At 32.8% G+C, this 21,454-nt stretch overlaps 1 protein-coding gene across 37 annotated transcripts in view; it reads left to right on the top strand.

The window, feature by feature from the left end:
• LOC140859648 (uncharacterized) overlaps positions 1-21,454 on the top strand; it is a 53,580-nt gene that overhangs the window by 9,992 nt on the left and 22,134 nt on the right. For 11 of the 37 annotated variants that reach the window (XR_012143236.1, XR_012143232.1, XR_012143233.1 and 8 more), the window contains 2 exons: positions 17,235-17,368; positions 18,868-18,914. Coding sequence is in view for 5 of the 37 variants with exons in the window: in XM_073261661.1 (XP_073117762.1) it covers positions 17,364-17,368; positions 18,868-18,914 (52 nt within the window). In the remaining 32 variants the exon portion in view is untranslated. Of the gene's footprint in view, positions 1-448; positions 603-11,478; positions 11,574-17,234; positions 17,369-18,867; positions 18,915-21,454 lie in introns of all 37 variants that reach the window. The other 26 variants (XR_012143242.1, XR_012143239.1, XR_012143241.1 and 23 more) reach the window with 12 other exon arrangements.

The raw sequence follows: 21,454 nt of genomic DNA, 5'->3' as shown, positions 1-21,454 counted from the left end.
TCCCAAACAGTAACATATAAGTTTGCGCATTGCATCTATTATTCTATTTTTTATTTTACCCTTTCCATTTCTTTTTATTTTATAAACCAATATTTTGAAGCTTCATTCCTAGACTTATCAAATAATGTGTTAGTGATTTCTTTTGACCATCAGTAATTTTCTAAGCTTATACAAATCTATTTGTTTCCCTTTCTTACAAAACCTTGCTGCCTTTTTATGTAGAACTTTTGTAAATAATTATTTAGGACATCATGTTGTTATGGTGATTCATTAAGGTTAGTTGCAGTAACATTGGCTGGTTTAACTTGATTCAATTTAGATTTTAGAAAGAAATACCAGAATTTATTCTTTCCAAATTTGCATAACCTTTGTAATGAGTATTGTATAATCAAGTTTTTTTTTGTGTGTACGTGCGTGTGTTCATCTACATTTACCCATACCTTTTTAGTTTTGTTAGATAAAAGACACTGATGATCATTTGCACGAGAATCTAAGCATTAGTTTCATGAAGTGCCTTGATCTCTTCTTGGATTTGTAGATTCTAGTCATCTCGAGTGACTTCTTGCTCAAAGATTTGGTAAAGGCAATGGAGGACAAGTAAGGTATATACAAATTGATGATGATAGGTACCAGAAACAATTATGGGTATCAAAATTGTAGATTGTTTTAGCTATACATTTTTTCTGCCTTTTAGGAAAATCAAAACATGCAAAATTTTGTCCACAAACCATTATCCTAGTCTTATTGATAGGTCTACTTTTATTTTTTTGTCTTGTGCTCTCTTGAATGGGTTTTGCTTTTCAATGTTTGTAGATTTCATATGTTATTTTTGTTGATAATAGAGATTAGTGGTAGGACACCATTAGTCACTAAATTTATTGCAATAAAAAGTCTATACAAAGGAAGAAAAATAAAATTACAAGATTAGAAAGTAGGAAGACAACAAATATAACAAGAGAAAAACAGCACCCAGAACAAAGAGGTTCTTCAAAATTACCAACTAGTGGGTTGTGCCCGGGGAGACTCAGAAAAAAAGCTAAAAAATAGCTCATCAGCAACAAGAACAATCCCTTAAGAACTCACTAAAGCTGCTTAGAAATCCATCGTAGTCTTCAAGTTTGAAGCCATCCAGGCAATCCATAAGAAGGCAAGCCAAACACCCAAGTCCAAAGGCAACCATAAGAAGATCATCGGACAAAGGAAGATAGACAAATGACATCCAAATTGGGCCACTTCCAGACTGCATTTTGAAAGATAGTATAAATAGATTGATGTTGGATAACATCATATTTGCAACCCAGATGAAGAAATAAAGAGCCATCACTAAAGGCCACTTAGATGATGGAAGAGGAAATAATGCACCATGCAACATTCCCTAATAGAGAGCCATAATTTGAGAAAACTAAGTAGACTCTTATTTCCACATAAAAGAGACCAAGCATTGAAAAGTTGTAGTGAAGCACGAGCGACTGATGGTGCGAAAAGTATTTATTCAAAAAATTCTTGGAGTTTCTTTCCTTCCAAATTGCCCACAAAATAGTAGCAATGAGTATAAAGGCAGCATATTTTGTGACCTTCAAAAAAGAAGCACTTAACCAATTGGAACATAAGGCCAAAAGTTGATCAAGAGGTGAGTTGATATCTAGTAAATAGCAAAGGTTATTCCAAATAAAGAGTGAAAATGGATAGGAGTAAAAAAGATGATCAAAAGATTTATTTGATCCACCACAAAGAGAGCAACCACCTAGAAATTTGTTGAGTTTTCTATCCAATTGTTATTTGGTATTAAGCTTAAAGCTTTGAGATGGCCAAAGAAAATGTTTATCTTTGGCGGCAGATTTTCCTTCCAAACCAACTTAGCAGGTCCCCATTTAATACCTCCAAGGATCAAAAAATTATAGAGAGAAGTAGTTAAGTAAGAGGCATGTTTACATAGCCTCCAAATGAGCGTATTAGATTCAAAAGTAAATCAGACATTTTGCAGCAAATCAAGCAATTGAATTTTCTTCGACCTAGCTTCAAGAGATAAATTAATAGGGCAGAAGAGATTCCAGGAGGCTGGCTGAGTCCAGAAAAAATTGCCACAGTCCTAGATTTCTTCCTAAAGACTTTAAAAAGAGAAGGAAATAATGTATAAAGTGGAGAGTTAGAGACCCAATAGTCCTTCTAGAATAGCGTAGTAAGCTCATTACCAACACTATAGTAGGATGTATTCCATAGATAGGCAAAAAAGCTTAAAATTTTATTCTAATGAAGAGACAATCTCTTCTTAGATTTCTAACTAGTAGAGAGTTTAACCTTTTTGAAGTACAATTAAGAAATGTGTCTACTCCAAGGGCCAAGCTCTTCTTTCAAAAGCCTCCAACCCCACTTAACTAAAAGTGTCATATTAAAGGATCCAAGGTCTTTAATTTCCAAACCACCCTTTTCTTTAGAGACATATCTTATCTCAACTTATCTTGCAAGAAGAGTCAGATTCGAGTCCACAGGAGAGCCCGATGCAGCTTATGAATTCTCTTGATCAACAAAATAGGCAGCTTAAATAAGGATAAAATAAACAGGCAAAGCAGATAATGCCACATTAAGAAGAGTTAATTTTCTACCAATAGAGAGGAATCTTTTCTTTCATCTTGCTAACCTTCATTCAAACCTTTGGATTAAAGGTAATCAGTCATCTTTAGAAAGTTTCTAGCCTTTAAAGGGAGACCCAAATAGGGCATAGGAAGAGAGGTTGTCTGGCAGTTTAACCAATCAGCATGTTTAAGAATAGGACCGGGCTCCTTAGCCATCAAAGCCGCAGAACTTTTGGAATAGTTAATAGCATGGCACAGGATCATCACAAAGCAATAAATGATGATCTTAAGAAGAGAGATATAGTCGTTTTCTGCCTCGGCAAAGGTTAAAGTACCATCCACAAACTAAATTTTTGATCCACCAAAGTATCAAGGATTGACTAATCCCTTGAAGATCTTAGATGAGGCAGCTTTATTGAGCATCTTAGATAAAGCATCCATAACAAGAATGATTTGATATGGAGAGCAAGGATTACCCTATCTAAGTCCACATTTACAAGAGATCTATTTTTCCACATCACCATTGATAGCAATAGCCACCTTTGAGAAGAAAAGAATATTATGTAGCCACCTAATCTGTCTCTTTGGAAGCCTGTAAATTTGAAAAGCTTTAGAAGATAGTCAATGTTTAGCTTATCAAAAGCTCGAACAAAATCAAGCTTGTAGATGACACCATCAACTTTGCTTTTTTCTTCCAAAATAGATCACCTCATTTTCACACAATATGTTATCAAGTATTGATCGATCTTTAATATAAGCCATTTGTGCTTCACCAACAAGAAGTCCCATAAAAAATTTGGATGGATGGCCAAGACTTTAGTGATAATTTTTAGATAACTATAGGTGAGGCTAATTGGGCGATAATCCGAAGGGGAAGCAACTGCTTCTTTCTTTGGAATTAAGGCAAGAATAGCATAATTGAGGTGAGATGTATTAAGATTATTTTTATGAAGTTGCTGAAAAGGAATGTGAAGGTCATTACTCATGAGATCCCAAGTGGAAGAAAATATAGAAAATCCATCGGGCGGGAGCTTTTATCTCCCTTGAAATTAAACACAGCCTTCTTAATTTCATTAAGCGAGAAGTGGGTGCTAAGAGTGCTAAGATCAGGATGCATATTAGAATAGAGTTGCCCCTAGTCTAGATCCACAGAATGGGTTTTTGGCTTGGTAAAAAATTGTCTTGAAGTAAGAAGTAAATGCATTCTTGATTGCACCAACACCTACCAGATAAATCCCATTCCAATTAAGCTTCTTATTAATGTTGGCAATTTTATAGAAGAAGGTAGTGTTAAGATCCCCTTAAGCCATCTAACTTTTGAATGTTGTTGCTAATAGATTTCTTCATCATGATAAGTTCTGAAAATATCTTTCTTGTAAGAAGAGCGACACTCCTTAGAGGGTGAGAGAATAGAAATTTCCTCCTTATAATTAAGGTCAAGGATTTTTTGAATGAGAGAATCTTTTAGAAGTTGATTAGAGATTCTTAACTCGGAGCCCCTTTTCATGTGAGCAGCTTTAGTAGATCTGAACTTCACGACCAAATTTATAGTAACTTTGAGGAAGGAATGATGGAAGTCCAAGCATGACAGACCACCTCTTTAATAGAGTCTTGAAATAATTAGCTTCTATCAAATTTAAACTATAGTTTTCCTTTAAGATTGTAGAGAAAGGAAAATGGGTGCATGATCCAAGCAGAGATTCATCAGGACTGATTGAGTTAGGAGAGGGCATAGAGTCCATTCTATAGAGAAGAGAAACTTATCATGCTTTGCGATAATTGGAGCATCTCTATGATTACTTCAAGTGAATTCTTACCTATTATAGCAAGACACAAAATAAAAGAGAAATTGAAGAAAAGAAAGATCAATACAAACTTAGGATTTATATGAAAAATCATCTAAAAAATCAAAAGAAAAAATTATGGGCACAAATAGTTGGAGATTTTTTACTATCTTCAATATTGAAGATTACAGAGTACAAGGATAAAAATTTTCAAAAATTACTTGCACATCAAAAGATGACATATCTTACCAAAATAGGTATATAGATATATCAATAAAATCGGATCAGAATATAGGGGTTCCACCCCCACACCTTCGAATTTCAATTGAAGCACCACATCAGAATGGTTTTCAACTTAGACAGTCTATTGTGTATTTTGACAATCATAGTGCTGTATGCTTGATAAAGAATCATATATACCATAAGAAGACTAAACATATCTATTAATATAGATTTTCGTCTCGAGATCGGATCAGCTAGAGTTAGATGGCGACGACAGGTCGGCAATAGTCAGATGGCGGCGATAGGATCTGCAAGAAAAGTCTTTAACCAGATGTGGCTCCGACAGAGACCCTCTGACGCTCAAGTCAGAAATCCAACAACAGAAGAGAAGTGAGCATGTTAGGAGAGAGGAGATTTCATACATGGAGGGTCCCTCTTGGCTCTTTATTTATGGACAGAGGCTGGAGAACCGTAGGAGGAAGGAGGATCAGACGGTTAATCTTGCTTTATTGGACGAGATATGGCCGTTATCCTTATCTTATCTGGAGAGATTTTATTTGTTATTCATCTTTATCTACACTACTACCGGTGGTTGTTTGAATTTTTGAAAGAAGCCTGAGATTTGAGGATTCATGAAGGTCAATCCTTGTAAGCTTCACGTCTTTGGCCAGGATGAAATTACCCCTAATAATATTGATATTAGATTTCACTTGATTTGAGAAGTAAGTTAGAAAATAATTTTGATAAGGTAAGTGAGCATAAATGACAATCTTGCAGACATATTGATAAAGTCCATAACCATAAGCAAGTTCAGGCATTGCTTGGACTTGGTTAGAGTTAGCAGCTATTGAGATGGAGCCCTTAGGGTTGAAGTGGAGTTGGTGAGAGGTTTAACATTTTATGTAACTTGGCTAAATAGAAGTCAAGATAGAGATTTATAGAGGTGTCTTGCACTTTGATTAGCATTAGTCATAAAGTTAATAGAGGCATTTCTACGAACCCGATCCGATTTTATTGATATCTTTATGTATCTGTTTTGATGAGATATATTACCTTTAGAGGTGTAAGTGATTTTTTAGAGTTTTTTGCCATGTACTATATAATCTCCAATATTGAAGGCAGTAAAAATCTCCAACTATCTCTTTGCATGGTTTTTTCTTTGATTCAGAGGGTTTTCCATATAAATCCTGAGTTTGCATTGATCTTTATTTTCTTCAATTTCTCTTTTATTTGGCATTTTATTACAATATTATCCTTTTAGAAGGATATCGAAGAGTTATAAGCATCTAAGAAGATCAAAAAAGGCAAAAGTAACCATCCTAGTTTGAAGGTTTTCCTTTCTTTCATGAGAAAGATAAATGGCATTGAAATCACCATCCAAAGTTCACAGATCACTGAAGGAGCTTCAAACATTCTTCAGTTCTTCCGAAATGATAGGTTTATGGGCTATATACAAATACACCAAGGGTGGTTGAGGATTTCATCAAACCATTGGATTGTGATAGAGGAGTGGAAAATCTCAGTTTGTAAGATCAATCTTATCGAGTTGTTGCTAGGAAGAATGCCCCCAGAAGATACAAGATTGTTCAGAGAGGTCTAGTAGTCAATTTGGCCATTGGTAAAGGTCTAAGTATTGCATAAAAACATGAATCAATTTGATATCTATAAGGCCAACCAAGCAATAGTTAGTAGAGATTGTTAAATCTCTGACAACTCTTCTCTCAAGGGTGTCACCCATACTCCTAACATTCCAACTAAGGATGGAAATGGCAAGAGAAACCAAAAAAGAAAGCAAAGAGGCCACTGACAGAGATATAGACGAGTTAGAGAATATTTACTGATAGCCATGACTGAGTTAGATATTAGTATTTGCTTTATCATCCTCAAATCTGAGAATCAGATTAACCACTTTATCCATCTCAATATATGATATTTTATTGCACATTATCTCGCTCAAGAAAGAATAGTATCAAATTCAAGGGAGTGAAGAGGTTTGGTACCCCAAGAAGAAACAATAGGTGTACTAAAAATAGAACAAAGACCGGTAATAACTGAATCACAGCAATTAACTCTTTCTTTCTAAAGGAGAGAAGCTTTGAGGTGTGGCTTCTCTGATTGCCAAATGAGCTTTGGCTTATTGGTAGTATTTAGATCCCTCAAGGATTGTAGGGATAGAAAAAGTCTTGGAAGAAGCTGCTAGGGGTTGTAGACCCAGACACTATTCCATGAAGGCTGACTCGGAACGAGAGATCCCTAGATTATGAGCATTAGAAGGAATCAAATGCAAAGGAGACAAGCAGCATATGGTAGAGTGATTCTTAGCTAAGGCCAATTTCTCAAAAAAATTTATGTCTAAATCCAAAGAATTGGATTGGTTTTCAAATGAGCCACACTTAGGGTTTGCTAGCACCAAGGAGGATGAATCCTCATCTAAAATGTAGGACTCAAGCGATTTTGAATTCAAGTCCAACTCTCTATATCTATACTGACTCGACATTTGCTCTATCAAAAATTATAATGAATCAGGTAATATAGTCCACATCCACTATAAGAAAATACTCAATCAGGGACAAAATAATTTTCTATGAATCATAATTTGTTGCTAATAACCACCATAAGGTAACAAAATAAAAGGTTTGTCATGAAATATCATTTAAATAATATTTTTGGTAATGAAATTATATTTCATTACTAATTTTTGTCATAAATTTATGGCGGCAAATCTTCCCACTTCGACTTTTTGGTGAGAAACTTTTGGTAATCATTTTCTTAATGAAAAATTATTGTCACAAAAATCATAAATTTTAGTGATGATATATTTTTGTTATGAATTGATTATTAATTTTGACGATGATGTTAGAATCATTTCCAAATATATATTTATGGATATATAAAATTAATAAATAGTAGTAATTTTTTTTAATAAATTTAATTCATCACTAATATTTCTCATATTTGATATTAAAATTATATTTCATCACAAGTAGATCATTATTTTTTGATGATGATGTCATCTCATACCAAATATTTATTTATTGATGACGTATATAATTTTATCATATAATATAGATTATTTAGTAAAGAAATAGTATTTCATCATATATTTTTCAATATATAAATTTATAACATAATTTTTTTTACTAATTATCTAATTAACTTTTAGTAATGATAATTTTTTATAGTTAAATATATTTTTATTGACAACATATATAGTTTTGTCATAAAATACTAACTATTTAATGATAAAATAGTTTTTATCACCTATATAATGTTATATAGCTTTTGCGATGGAATAGTTTTTATTACAAATTATTTATATAATTTAGTGACAATAGTGTTTCATCATTAAATATATATTTATCAAAAATATATATAGTTTTATATTTTTATTTTTGTCAAAAAGAAGAGGATTAAATTTTTTATAAAAGTAATTAATTATTAAAATATAAAATATCACAATATATTTGAAATAAGTATATTTTATAATGTAAATATATTTTAAATAAGTATAATAAAGTATTATATTATATTATAAACTAATATTATCATAATGGTTGTGTAGTAGGTTATAAACTAAGAGGTCTTAGGTTCAAATCTTCATATAGGGATATATCTTAGGATATATGAATTCAATTGTGAAAATATTTTTATCTCTAGCACATAATTTTAAGTGATGAAATAATATTATTGCCAATAGCCATCATTTTATAATAAAAAGAATTTCATTACCAAAATATTTTATGATAAAATTACTTTCATCAAGAAAAAAAATATTTTTGCAGCAAAAGATAATGCACGTGACCTTTAGAACTGATTTTTTTATAACAAAATAGGTGTTTAGGCAACATTGTTTACTAACTTTTGATGAATTATTTTGTTAGGAATCTATATATATTTAGTATAAATTTTATTTTATCATAAAATATTTAATATTTTGTGATGAATTACTATTTTCATCATTAATGACTTTGAGTGATGGGGCATTGGCTACGAACCTGGCGACAATTTTTTTCATCGCAAAATATTTTACACGATAAAATTTATTTTTTAGCAATAAATTTTTTTTATGGCTAAATGTATACATTCTTGTAGTGATCATCAGGTCCACCAAATGAGGAGATAATAGTTTCACATTGAAGATCAGGACTATAACATTTGAAAGAAAGTGAGAACAAAATGGTGCACCTTGCAATGCAGCCATAAGATCGATAGAGACAATCGAATATAGTAGTAAGGCCAAATCCAATAAAGATTTAGAAAAGAAATGAGAAGAGAAAACTCAACATGGTCTGACAGCCTCAAGCTCAAGAGAGCTTGATCAATTAGACTGAATTGGAGAGAAGATCGGCTCATTAATAACTATTTCACCACCATCGGCTCGCTGGCTTCACCAAGTTATGACTCGGAGTGAGTCAACTAGCAGATCTTACGAGTTTAACTTAGTAGAGATGCCAAACCAATTACTTGAAATAAAAATCGATGAAGCAATAGTAATAGGAGGGACTACCTCTAAGAAATTCTTTTGAGTTGCAGAACTAGAAGATTCATCTTTATGAGCAGCTACGACTTTATCAACAATAATTGCTTTACCCCTATTCAAAAGGAGGCAATAGGAGATGCAATAGAAGGGACATTCCTTGGAGACAGAGGAGGAGAGATAGAGATCAAAGGTTCTCAATCTTTATTCTCATCAAGCTCAGCCATCTAATTGAAGAAGGGGGTGAGATCAGGAGCAGAGAGAAAGAGGATGCCCTTACCTCAAGAATATAAAGTATAATAGGATAAATAAGATTTTTGTAGTAAACATCCACTTTTGGGGGGATGAGATTAGCATGTTTGTACAGAATGGTTACCAAAAAAATCTTCATGTCCAAATTAGAGGATTGAAAAAAGATTTTCTGCATTAGCCCAATGCTAGAGACAATTCTATGGATGGATAGACTTAGCACTTCTATAAAACAACAATAAATCTGATAACCTCGAGGACATACATCTAAGAAGAGAAACTTCAAATCCTCTATCAAAGATAGACCATGGCGAGATCGGGGAGGAGAAATGAGGTGTAGTGATAACATCTTTTCTATAAGCCAAGATCACTTTCTTCTGGAAGCGATGGGAATTAAGAACCTATTCTTTCCAAGAGCATAGAGGTTTCCAATCTTAATCTTAAGGAAAGTTTCCAATCCTTTAGCTAGTTGAGAGCTAGAGATGTTAGACCCATTTTTCAGAGAGACTCCACCACCCTAGAGTGAATAGCCTCTTTAAAATTATCTTGGAGGTCCAGATCCAGAGGGACACAAACTTTCGCCCTCTCAGGCCTCCCCAAAATCTTTTTGTTCAGAAAAAAAGAAAAGATAGTAGCTGAGAAGCACACTCGAGAAGAATGCCTATACTCTGCACACAAAAAAAAAAAAACAATCCATTTTTGCAGATGTTTTTAAAATGTCCTAGCTCCCGACATCTAAAGCAAGAGCCTTTTTTAAAGAAAATAGACTTTGGAAAGGATTTCTTCTCTAAAACCATTAGCATGTGTATATAAGGTGGCTTAGGAATAGCCTCCTTAAAAGATATGGATCCACCATGACTCTGTAATAACAAAAGTTGCCATACTCTGACTTTTGATAGAAGGGAGAGGAGGAAACTTTAAGGGAGTAATAGTTTGAGAATCTATTAATGAAGAGGTCAAGGGAGAAATACTCAACACTCCTTTCAAATGGATATCAATGGATTGAAAAAGATGCCAACCTAACATAGTGTGAAAAGGGCCACCAATAGGTACAACATTTGCCCCAATAAGAAGGATTGCCTATTCATCTTCTTAGATGAAGCTCTAGGCATAGGTTTCCATCTTCTCACAAGGGATCTTCCTCAATGTCTTTCGCTGGATTTTCTCTTCATCTTCGCCCTCTGTTCTAATGTTTGATAAACTCTTTATAACATTTCAATTAAAGAAAATATTTGCAGATTTTATTTATCGAAAAGAAACTAAATGCCTATGTGGACTTGGTGTTTCTTCATGGCTCTTTAAGGAAATGGGTATTAGATTACAATTGTTCTTGCTTATTCCTTTCAAGAGTTCATCAAATAGGACTAAAAATAAATTGGCTTAAGGAACTAATTGACCTTGTCTATGTTCAACCTTTCCATTCTTTTATCCAGTACAAGACAAGATGCAATGTATTGTGCAGAATGGTTTGAAAGTGATATGCATTTGCTAATATTATTTGATCAAACAACTTACTAGTGTCATTAGATTGATTTGTCACTTTTGGGAGGAATTAAATAAATAATAATGTAAATTATTTTTTCATTGGGTAACAAGATACATATTATTAAAAGTTATTTGAAAAATGATATAAAATTGAAGCACATGCAATACCATTGATTACCCTTTTCAATGGGATCAAGAGAAGAAGTGACATGACTATGCATGCGCTTCAGGAGGAAAAATGTAATGATATTTTCTTAATCAATAGTCCCTAATATAATTTTATTATGGGTAATACGCTTGATACTAAACTTGTTAACTTATCACAAGAAATATTAAAATTGTTAAAATCTATTAATTAGGAAATACATGAGTTATATGGAATCGGTATCTCGTTGCTTAAACAATAAAGGCCTTCATCTTGTTCTCCATCAATCTTACTCTTTGTAGTTAATTAGTGAAACACTATGATGGCAAAAAATATTTTGCACCCTTGTGACATTTTCTAAATAGAAGATTTTGAGAGTTTATGAAATTGCAATGAGGAATACAAAGATAAAAAATAAGGTGAATAAGACATAACCACATGATCAACCTTACATAAGGAACTCTTGCTGACAACATTGAAAATATTGAACTATTATTTATGGCAAATACTAAGTGTTGTTCATCTTAAATCATGTGATTCCAGAAGAATTAGTGGCCAAAAGAAGATCTAAAAATTACAACTCATCTATTATCGAGTGAAGATAGCGGACATAGACAAGGTAACACCACTTGATGAAGGTTGGTTCTTCAACATCTATTGAAATTAGATATAATCTTCTTGGATAAATCTGCTATCTAATCATGTAGATAAATAAAGATTAATATCTGCAATGAGTTAGATTGCTCTTTACATTTGAGGATTTTGCAAAAATAGCCCACCTTATCTTCTTTTTTGCAAATCTGGGTTATCATTATGTGCTTTCACAAAAGATGTACCAGCTCCAAGTTTTTGGATACTTATTTTTCTAGATCCAAACAAATATACTAGGAAGATATCTTTAAGTAATTGTAAATATACAACGTAGACTATGATCCTGTTGATTGGATTGCAAGTTAGATCTAGTCAAATGAAATCAAAAAATAAGGGTTCGATATTGATGATCCAAGTGCTTGAATGAGAGCTACTATCTTAAAATTTCTACTTACATACCAAAAATCACATAATTTGAAGAACATTAACCTATGTCTCAAGTGGTCAATAACAAGCATTGAATTATGTCATTTATACTATTTATTTTTGACAACTTGTTGGATAGGTAGAAATTTAGTTGGGAGATGTAGGTCAATTTAGTGGCTCTTGGATCATTATTATGGCACTCTAATTTCATCTAACTGCATTCAACTTAAAATCTAGTCAATCTGATCCTAATTCACCTCATAAATACGTATGTTTGATAGTAATTTGACATATTTTGATAGCAAATGCACAAAGATTATACATATTATTTATATTAGATGCACCTTTGTTTGGACATACATTGCACATTGATGAACTTGGTGTATTTATCAGATCAGGCTCAAGTGTTTGAAATAAGATTAGCCTCTCTTTGCAAAATAAAAATATTAATGTGGCTTGTATAAGCAAATATAATATCTTTGTAATTCTTTTTACAAATATTAGCATGTAGTGCTGGCAATAAGAATCCAAATTAATTAACCCACCTTGCTTGACTCAAGCCTGACTTGTATATTCTGAATCATTTCTTCCACTAATTGGCTTTTGGTGAAGCAATATCAACCTATAGTCTATATCAGCTAGTTTAGGTCAGGATTATTCATGTCATTGGATTGTGTCTAATATGTTATAATTGTAATATACTAAACCAATGAAATTTGACTCTTTCTTGCTCTAGTTTCTCAATCTTCTTTCTCCTCTTTTATCTCTTTTCCCGTGATGTGTCTCTTGTCCTCTCTTAAGGGTTGCAACTTGGTGGTTTGGATTAAATTTAGAGCTGATCCTAAACTAATCCAACCTTGGGTTTGGATTTCTCTAACTCAACCTAATCTCTTCTATAGCTATATTCATGTCGGGTCAGGTTAGTTTCAAGTATGGCTAGTTTTGTTGCAATAGTTGAGCTAGATTGGTAGAAGTATAGGTAAATTTAAGACTGCGGAAAGATTTTGAGCATTTTTATTATGTAAACATATTGGTTAGGATCTTCTTCATATGTAATTATATAATTCTATAACTTAATAAAGCTAAATATATGGTTTAATTCAATATATTTGTATTTCATGTGAAACATATATAAGCATGTATTCATTTTTTAGGTTAGGTTGTCTAAGTTAGATTTGGTTTATGATGGGTTAGGGTTTGGTAAACACCCAACATGAGTGAATTTAGCTTGCGATTTTAAGCCTAGCCCAATCCAGATTTGTATAACCTTAGCATAACCATACCCAACAAGAAGGTTTGAATGGTTGGGTTCAAGCTACCCTAAGCTACATTCCTATCTCTTTTGCTCTCCCTCCTTTCCTCTCATCCTTGATGCAATTTAGCTTTGAATTAGATTTTAATTGAATATTTTGTGTAGTTAATTTATTGTTCTATAGTCTTCTTTTAGTTGCAATTGGGACGTGCATGGTGCATGTTCAAAAAAAGAAATAAATATAAAATTTTAAGAATAAAAAATAAAAGGAGAACAATAAGATCTTTCTTATTATGTATTGTCTTTTGTCATCAAAGTTTATTGTACTTATCAATACCGTATCGTACCGGATGTATTGTATTGTATCGGACATATCATACTATATCAGGCATACTGTATTGTATCAGACATATTGTATTATACTAATATTGAATCAATATATAGTCTCATATTATATTAACACTTGGTACATCTCGCCTTCTCATATTATACCGTGCACCAATACTGTAATATGATGGTATCAATATGGGTCGTGGTTTGGAGATGGCTAATCTTAGTTGTCATTCTTAAAAAGAATAATTAGAATACGTAATGTTTGGACCAAAGAGAGAGAGAGGCATTAGAAACTCGCATACCTAATAAATAGAGATTGGAACCCAATTATATTTCTTTCCATTTTTGAAGAGACAAGGTTTCCTTCTTTTTACTACTCAAAAAAAGTCAAAATTATTTAAATATGAAGAAGTAATAGATTTTTGAAAATTGAAAGGATATTTTTAGTAAAAAAATTTTAGATAGAATTAGAATAATATGTTCTCCAATTTCAAAATTATTTTTAATATACTATAGATATTTTGTATGAAGACTATGTTTTTTGATAGATCAATTCTAGTTTACTTTTGTAGTCAATTTTTTAATCTATGTGAGTAAATATGTTATCAATTCCTACATTAGTTCTAGGGTTTAGAAATATTTTCAAGCCTTTGAAATAGTTTTCTGAATTACTTTTGATGGCATCTTGTATTGTGCTTATATTAACGAAATTTTGCTATCTTTAGATTGTGTATAAAATCTTATTTCCTTTTTATTTCATCCTAAGACAAAAGTCTAGAATCATCCAACCTAAATAAATAAACCTATATAGTAAGTCATATCATGTCTTAAGATATGAATGAAAGAGAATATTGGCCATTGGGACATGCGAGGATAATAATGAATCAAGAAGAAAAAGAGAGAAACACAGGAATATAATATTTATGTGGTTTGGTCTCTTGATTTATGTCCATGGATAGAGACAATACAAATGTTTTACTATAAAAAAATTAAAGATTATAATATATGAGGTTTCCTCTCATCTTTTAGAGTTAGGACACACACACACATATATGATAGAGTAAGTCGCTGTGCACTCATATAATCATGTAAGTCCAACTTGTGGGGGCTACACCCCTGAACCACCAACTAACTAATCATGTGGCCCAAACAAAACAAGTATCGCGGCCCAAGGGGGGATCTTTTTTCCTCCACTCCACTCATTTCACTTGTTGCGCTACATTCCACTTGCTTCACTCACTCTCTTTTTATCTTCGTAAAGCTTGTAAACTCAAGAAATACTCAATAGAAAGTAAAGAGTATAATGGATCATGCTCATGAATAGAAATTATGATTGTTTTCTAGTTATAAGCTTTATGTATCTTTTAATGCTTTTGTTCGTCGATCAGTATTTAGGTGTTCTCATAAACTATGAAAAATGAACACTTTAGGAGCTTGTATCTTTTTCCTACTATTTTTCTGCATAAAATATTGAAATAAATTAAAGTTTATTCATAGTAGGTTAATGGATCCATTGTCATTGGGTTTCCTTTATGATTACTAAGATAGTGATGAACGTAGATTGGATGAAAGATTCCTATCCATATGATCAATGGACGTGGGAGCAATACAATAAAATATATAAGAGATAAAATGTAATTTAGCACTATATTGAACTAGTTTAGTTATCAAACATATCAACTTTCAATGAAGTGAGTAGATTTGTTGAATTTTATTAAGTCAATGGCGAATTGTTAGTAATTTTATTTGCATCCGATGATACAAAGGATAGCTAACCTGCAAATCAAGATCGAAAGTGAAAGATCCTGAAGTTTCCATATTTGAACACCTAATAGACTAGAAAATTAGTGATTAAACATCCATGGATATCTTGATTGAATATCACCATATTCTTATGGCTAAAATTCTCCCACAAATGTCAACCATAAAACTTTCAAATGTCAATGATCTGCTATGATGAATTCTAGACATCGGCTTATCCTGAGAGTTACTAGTTACATATATTTTTTCAATTTCTCTAATGCTATTTCAACATTTTACTGATGTCGATCCTATAGATTATTATTTGGCTTAAGATCTGTTGAACAAGGTCTTTGGTATGTTAATCTAATAATTTGGTAGCTCAAAAAGTTTAAGTTGATATCCATCATTTGTCAGGATCGTAGCCCCAATCATTTTGCCAAAAAGGGCACCCCTAATGGAATGGTGGTCTATTTTTCTTTAACCCGAGTCTAGAGCCTAGCGGTAAGCACACTGGCGGGCCTAAAGGGCTTTGCACCTGGGTCGATCTGCTTCAAGCCAGATTGAACCCGTGCGTCGAGCCGGATAGCTACTCCCATTTAATCAATTCCTAATCCGATTAGCTGACCCACCCCCATAAGTGAGCCAACTAACAGAGATTACCACGTGGAGTAAGTAGCATGACCCATCTAGGCGGCATGGCCTCTAACAGATTCGGCCCCACAGGGTTCGCTGGAAAATCTACATCAACAATCCCCCCCCGCATAACCTGGGGGGTGTACGAGATTCGAACCTACAACTTCACTTTGATACTACATGTTAGGATCATAGCCCTGACCATTTTGCCAAAAAAGGCACCCCTAATAGAATGATGGTCTATTTTCCTTTAACCTGAATCCAGAGCCCAACGATAAGCACGTTGGTGGGCCTAAGGGGCTTCGCACCTGGGTCGACCTGCTTCAAGCCAGATCGAACCCAAGCGTCAGGCTGGGTAGCTACTCCCATTTAATCCATTCCTAACTTGATTAGCCGATCTACCCCCATAAGTGAGCCAACTAATGAAGATTGCCACATGGAGTAACCAGCACGACCCATCGACGACCTCTAACGGATTTGGCTCTACAGGGTGCGCTAGAAAATCCACGTCAACATCATTGATTTTAGAGATCAAAAAATGGATCTAACAACTATGCATCACTAAATAGTTTGTACAGGTATCCTATCTATTAGAGAAATAAATGATGCTTTTGTAACTTTGCAAGACCTTTCATGCTACGACTCCAATAAGTCATTTTAATTAGGGAATAAGGATACACCTTTTTCAAAATAATAAAAAAAATATAAATTTGTTTAATATACTCTAATATCATTCTCTAGTTTTTCTTTTCATGTTAATCAACTCCCCCCCACTCCCCTCCAAAAAAAAAAAAGAAAGGATAATGACTATCTACATGCCCACAACTATTAACACTCACCCAAGTACCCATTCAAATATAACATGCATAGCTACATTACTTCACATTTGTCATTTCCATATATGAACCCTTGCACCCACACCTCCACTAATTGAGCCATGATAAGATCTCTTAAGTCATCCACATTTAATCAATGATTTACAAGGAGGCTACAATATGCAAGTGATCAAGGGAGTGCATACTATATATGCATTACATTGGCATAATGGTATTAAGGTACATGAGATTGGACCATAAGAAAAAATTACAGTGTGCTCGAAAAAAAATTTAAAAATTTACTATTAGACTTATAAATATAAAAATTCTTAAATTTAGAATCCTATACTTATGTTAGATGTATTCATTTATTTCTATTCACCATGTTTGTCTCAAGGTATTGTAAAATGTATATTTGCTAGAACAGTAGGAAATCTTTTAAGATTATCAAAATAGTTGAATTATTAATATTGTTGAAATAATTGAAATGAAGAATGATTTTACAGCTATCACATGAGTGCCTAAAGGGATGCATGGGCTATGGTGATTGCCTCACCAAAGCTATTTGACAACTCTAAAGGAGAGCTTGAGGTCAGACCAGATATTATAAAATTATTCATATATGGCCAGCTATAATGAGGTAGGAATTAAGTTATCCCTTGTTTTCTCTTCTATTAACCATGTTATCATATATTCTTGCTTAGTTTTTTCTTTATTTTTAAGAAAATAAGTGCATAATCCAATCATATTCTTGCCTTCTTATTTTAAAAATGAATTAGGTAACGTATTAGGATTGATCAAGAAATTCTTCTCATTGTATTTAAGAGTTTTCCCATTAGAAAAATAAATTCAGATATTTCATCTTCTTTAAGTTTCAATTCTTTTATGTTTTTTTGATTTTTATTGCTTGCAAAAATAAATTTTAGATGTTTCCCCTATGTCTCAATTCTACTTTGTTTTTGCATTAATTGGAGAACATTTTCTTGGTTATGGATTAAACCACACTTGTGTATTTTAAGTTGAAAATCAAAAAATTTCAAATCTCTGGTTAATCTTTGAGGATCTGAATAATGTCATATATAACACGTATAGATTTGATTATCTGATACATATGCACTGCTGATAATCTTAGATTACATTGTGATGCTTGGAGATTGCAGCTTGTTAAATTGTAGAACTGCTGTATTGATATTGTTAAGATTTTCTTGTTAGATATTAAGATTTATATAGAAATTGTCCGACCAAAGGCTTTTTCCTTTATTTTTTTTGATTTTTTCAAATTATTCTGATATGACTAAGATGTGCTTGGCATAGATTTTTGAAATTATATATCGCATAACCTACTTTGGATATTGATAGATGGTAAAAGTTTACTTGGGATAAAATCTTTCACAGATTTCAATGGCATAAGTTTCATCCATTATTGCTCTCATGGTTAAGTCACAGTATCATATATATCAGTTCAATATTATTGTACGTATATATTTTATAACAACTAATTCAATATTTTGATGTACTTTTAGCATCATATATCAATTTAGTATTATTGTATGCATATATTTGATCACAACTAATTGAGTATTTTGATGTACTCTTGGCACCAATAAAAAATAAAAAAATTGAAGATAATTTCTATTGAATACAGTTGTTCATGTTGATTCAACAAGAGTAATTCATATGCTTTGTTTATACACGATACAAATGCTTGTAGGATAATTTTCTGATATGTTTGATGCTTATGTTAAATATCCTATTTTTACAATTAAGAAAGCCTTCTAGATACTTTGAGATATGCTCAAGATACTTCTCTAAGATTTTTCTTTATTTTTCTTTCAAAAAGAAGAGCTAAGCATTTAATTTTGAATGACCAATTTTAGAGTTTATGATATTGATACTATTAAATAGAGTTAGGATTAGGTTTATGAATTTAACAATGATTAAATGATGAGTTTGTAGAAGTTTATGGATGCTATTTTGTATATTTACATTTTTATGCATGCTTTTTTGTATATCTACATTCATATGCATATGTTTATTTTAAATTCACATATATTCCAGCCGTATCATATCCTATTTTTTCAAGATTTGTCGTATCATAATCGTATCTGTTTCTTATATCTGTGCATCTATTTTTCATAGGTGGGAATGTGGACCACCATTTTTAAAGAGCACATCCTTAAAAATTGGTATACTAAGATTATGTTCACTTTGCCTGAATTTGACAATATTGAATATTGAGAGGCCTTGTCTTGTTTATACATGGAAGTTATATATGCATTGCTTTTATAGTTTTATACTAAATTCTTTGAGTCTTCTTTTAAATATTGAATTTGTGCATGTTGAGCTTCACCTTAGGTTATTATGATGCAGTTATAGTTGATATTCAAAGTAGAAAACAAACAAAGAACTTTCGCATAGGTGTAAGTATAGGGATATATATAGTTCAATATCGAATTAAGAGATGCCTTATAAGGTATATACATAGTTAAATATATCATTTTCAAGTGATTACCATAATTATTTCAATAAATTTATTACTTGGAGTTGTTCATTTCCTTGCATCCATGCACTCTTATAGCTACACTTGTACCAACTTGCACATGATTGTGTGAGTACATTGCACATGTATATCTCAAGATATTGTATTTGCAAAAATCAGTAGAATAACATGCTATGTTTTGGTGGTGCTGGCTTCAATATTAGTGCACTAGATGGTGAGAGTATACTTATAGGTAACAAAGCTTCTTGCCGAGGCTTAATAATGATATGGGAGTGTTTGCAGCTATTCGTGTCATGTAGAAGCTATCCAAGATCCACTACCAGGTAGAAAAGTCGGAATGTGGTTGTTCATCTAGCCTGTCCTATACTTGATAGAATATTATGGCTGTAAAATTTTGAAGGCTTCACCAAAATCAAATGTTGATATTTAGTATTAAGATCGTAGCTCCTAATCACTCTTCTAAAAGGTAATTATCCGATTAAAAAAGAGAGATTTATTAGCCTTTATCCACAAAGCACAGAATCCTACGTCTATATGTGCTGCGGGTGGACCTGAGAGGCTCCGTACAGGAGTTGATCTGCTTCAAGCTAGATCGATCCCAGTGGCAGATGGAGTGGTCACTCTCTTTTTAATTTTCCAACCGAAGCACAAGCTGACCCCCCATAAAAGATCAACCCTCCGAGAATTGTTGCCACATCACCAGCCACATAAACTCCGCGTGGGGGCCCCAAAGGGTGTGCGCTAGAATATAGCCAACAATCTCCTTCCCCTCCCTCGCGACTATTTGAAGGGCCAAGTAGGATTCGAACCTACAACCTTGCTCTGATACCACATATTAAGATCATAATCCTTAACCACTCTTCTAAAAGGTAATTATCCAAAAGGAGGAATTTATTAGCCTTTATCCATAAGGCATAGAATCCCGTATCTATATGTAATGCAGGTGGGCTTGGGGGGCTTTGCACTGGAGTCCACCCGCTTCAAGCTAGATCGACCTCAGCGATAGGTGGAGCAACAGTCTCCCTTTAATCTTCCAACCGAGGGATGAGCCGAACCTCCCATAAGAGGTCGATCCTCCGAGAATTGTTACCACATCACCAGCCACTTAAACGCCATGTGGAGGCCTCGAAGGGTGTGCACTGAAATATAGACAACATTTAGGTTACTCGAAAATATCAAGGATAACCGGATATGGAGGGAGTTTCTTGTCCCCAAAGCATGTGTTTTCAAATTGTCATTAAATCTCGTGCAAAAGTAAAATTTAGAGGAATATTGGTCGACTTATGCATCGATAGTTGTATAGGTGATTTGTTGTACTAATACATTTGATTTATCTTGCTAACATAAATGACATTCTCAAAATTTTCAATGATAAAATCTTCTACTATTCTTCTTGAAAATCGTGATTTACTATTTTTGAGGTGGAATTAGATTAATATAGTTGTATTATGATTGTGTTGCTTATGAGTACTTCTATATTTTTGTATGCAATGATTAACATCATAGTTTACCATGTATTGGACTATTTTATCATTATTGTTCTAATGTAGTATCATGTTACTTGATAAACTCAAATCAAAATTGCCCATTAAATCTGTTGAACATATAGAACAAAGTTGTAGCTAGTTTATAATATTGTACGTTGCTCTAGTCCCTTCGCATTTCCATCCAATTCTTTAGGCATGAGAAAATCCAAAGAAATACAAAATCTCATAGCATAATGACATTGAATAAGCATTGAAATTCTTAGTTACATTGCTAAAAGTGGTTGAAACCTTATTGAAGCATATAATTTTGTGGTGATTGATAATTATACTAACCTAATAATTAGATTAATTTTCAAAGGTAGCCACTTCTAAATATCTGCATTTATGAGCTTCTTAGGTATTATATAGCTCTATGTTCATATACAAAAAATCATCATCAATGTCATGAATACTAATTGTTGTATAAATTTTAATATTTACAATCAAGGCCTTTTAATAGAGAAAGTGTGGTTCCATGGGAAATACAAGAAGCTTAGATATTGAGCAATCTTATCTAATGCGGTATTATTTACGCATTGGGGAGATTTTGGATACAAGGTTAAAGTTTCGATAGGATGGAAGGTATCTTAGCTATCCTATCCTATTTTTGTGAGAAAATAGAATTAAGATGGGGTCGGAACTCTGAAATCCATCCATATAGAGAGAGAAGAAGAAAAAAGAAAGAAAGAAGGAAGAAAAG

This window comes from Elaeis guineensis, chromosome 8 (genome assembly GCF_000442705.2).
Source record: "Elaeis guineensis isolate ETL-2024a chromosome 8, EG11, whole genome shotgun sequence".
Classification (NCBI taxonomy): domain Eukaryota; kingdom Viridiplantae; phylum Streptophyta; class Magnoliopsida; order Arecales; family Arecaceae; genus Elaeis; species Elaeis guineensis.
This window is presented reverse-complemented; position numbering and strand designations above follow the sequence as displayed.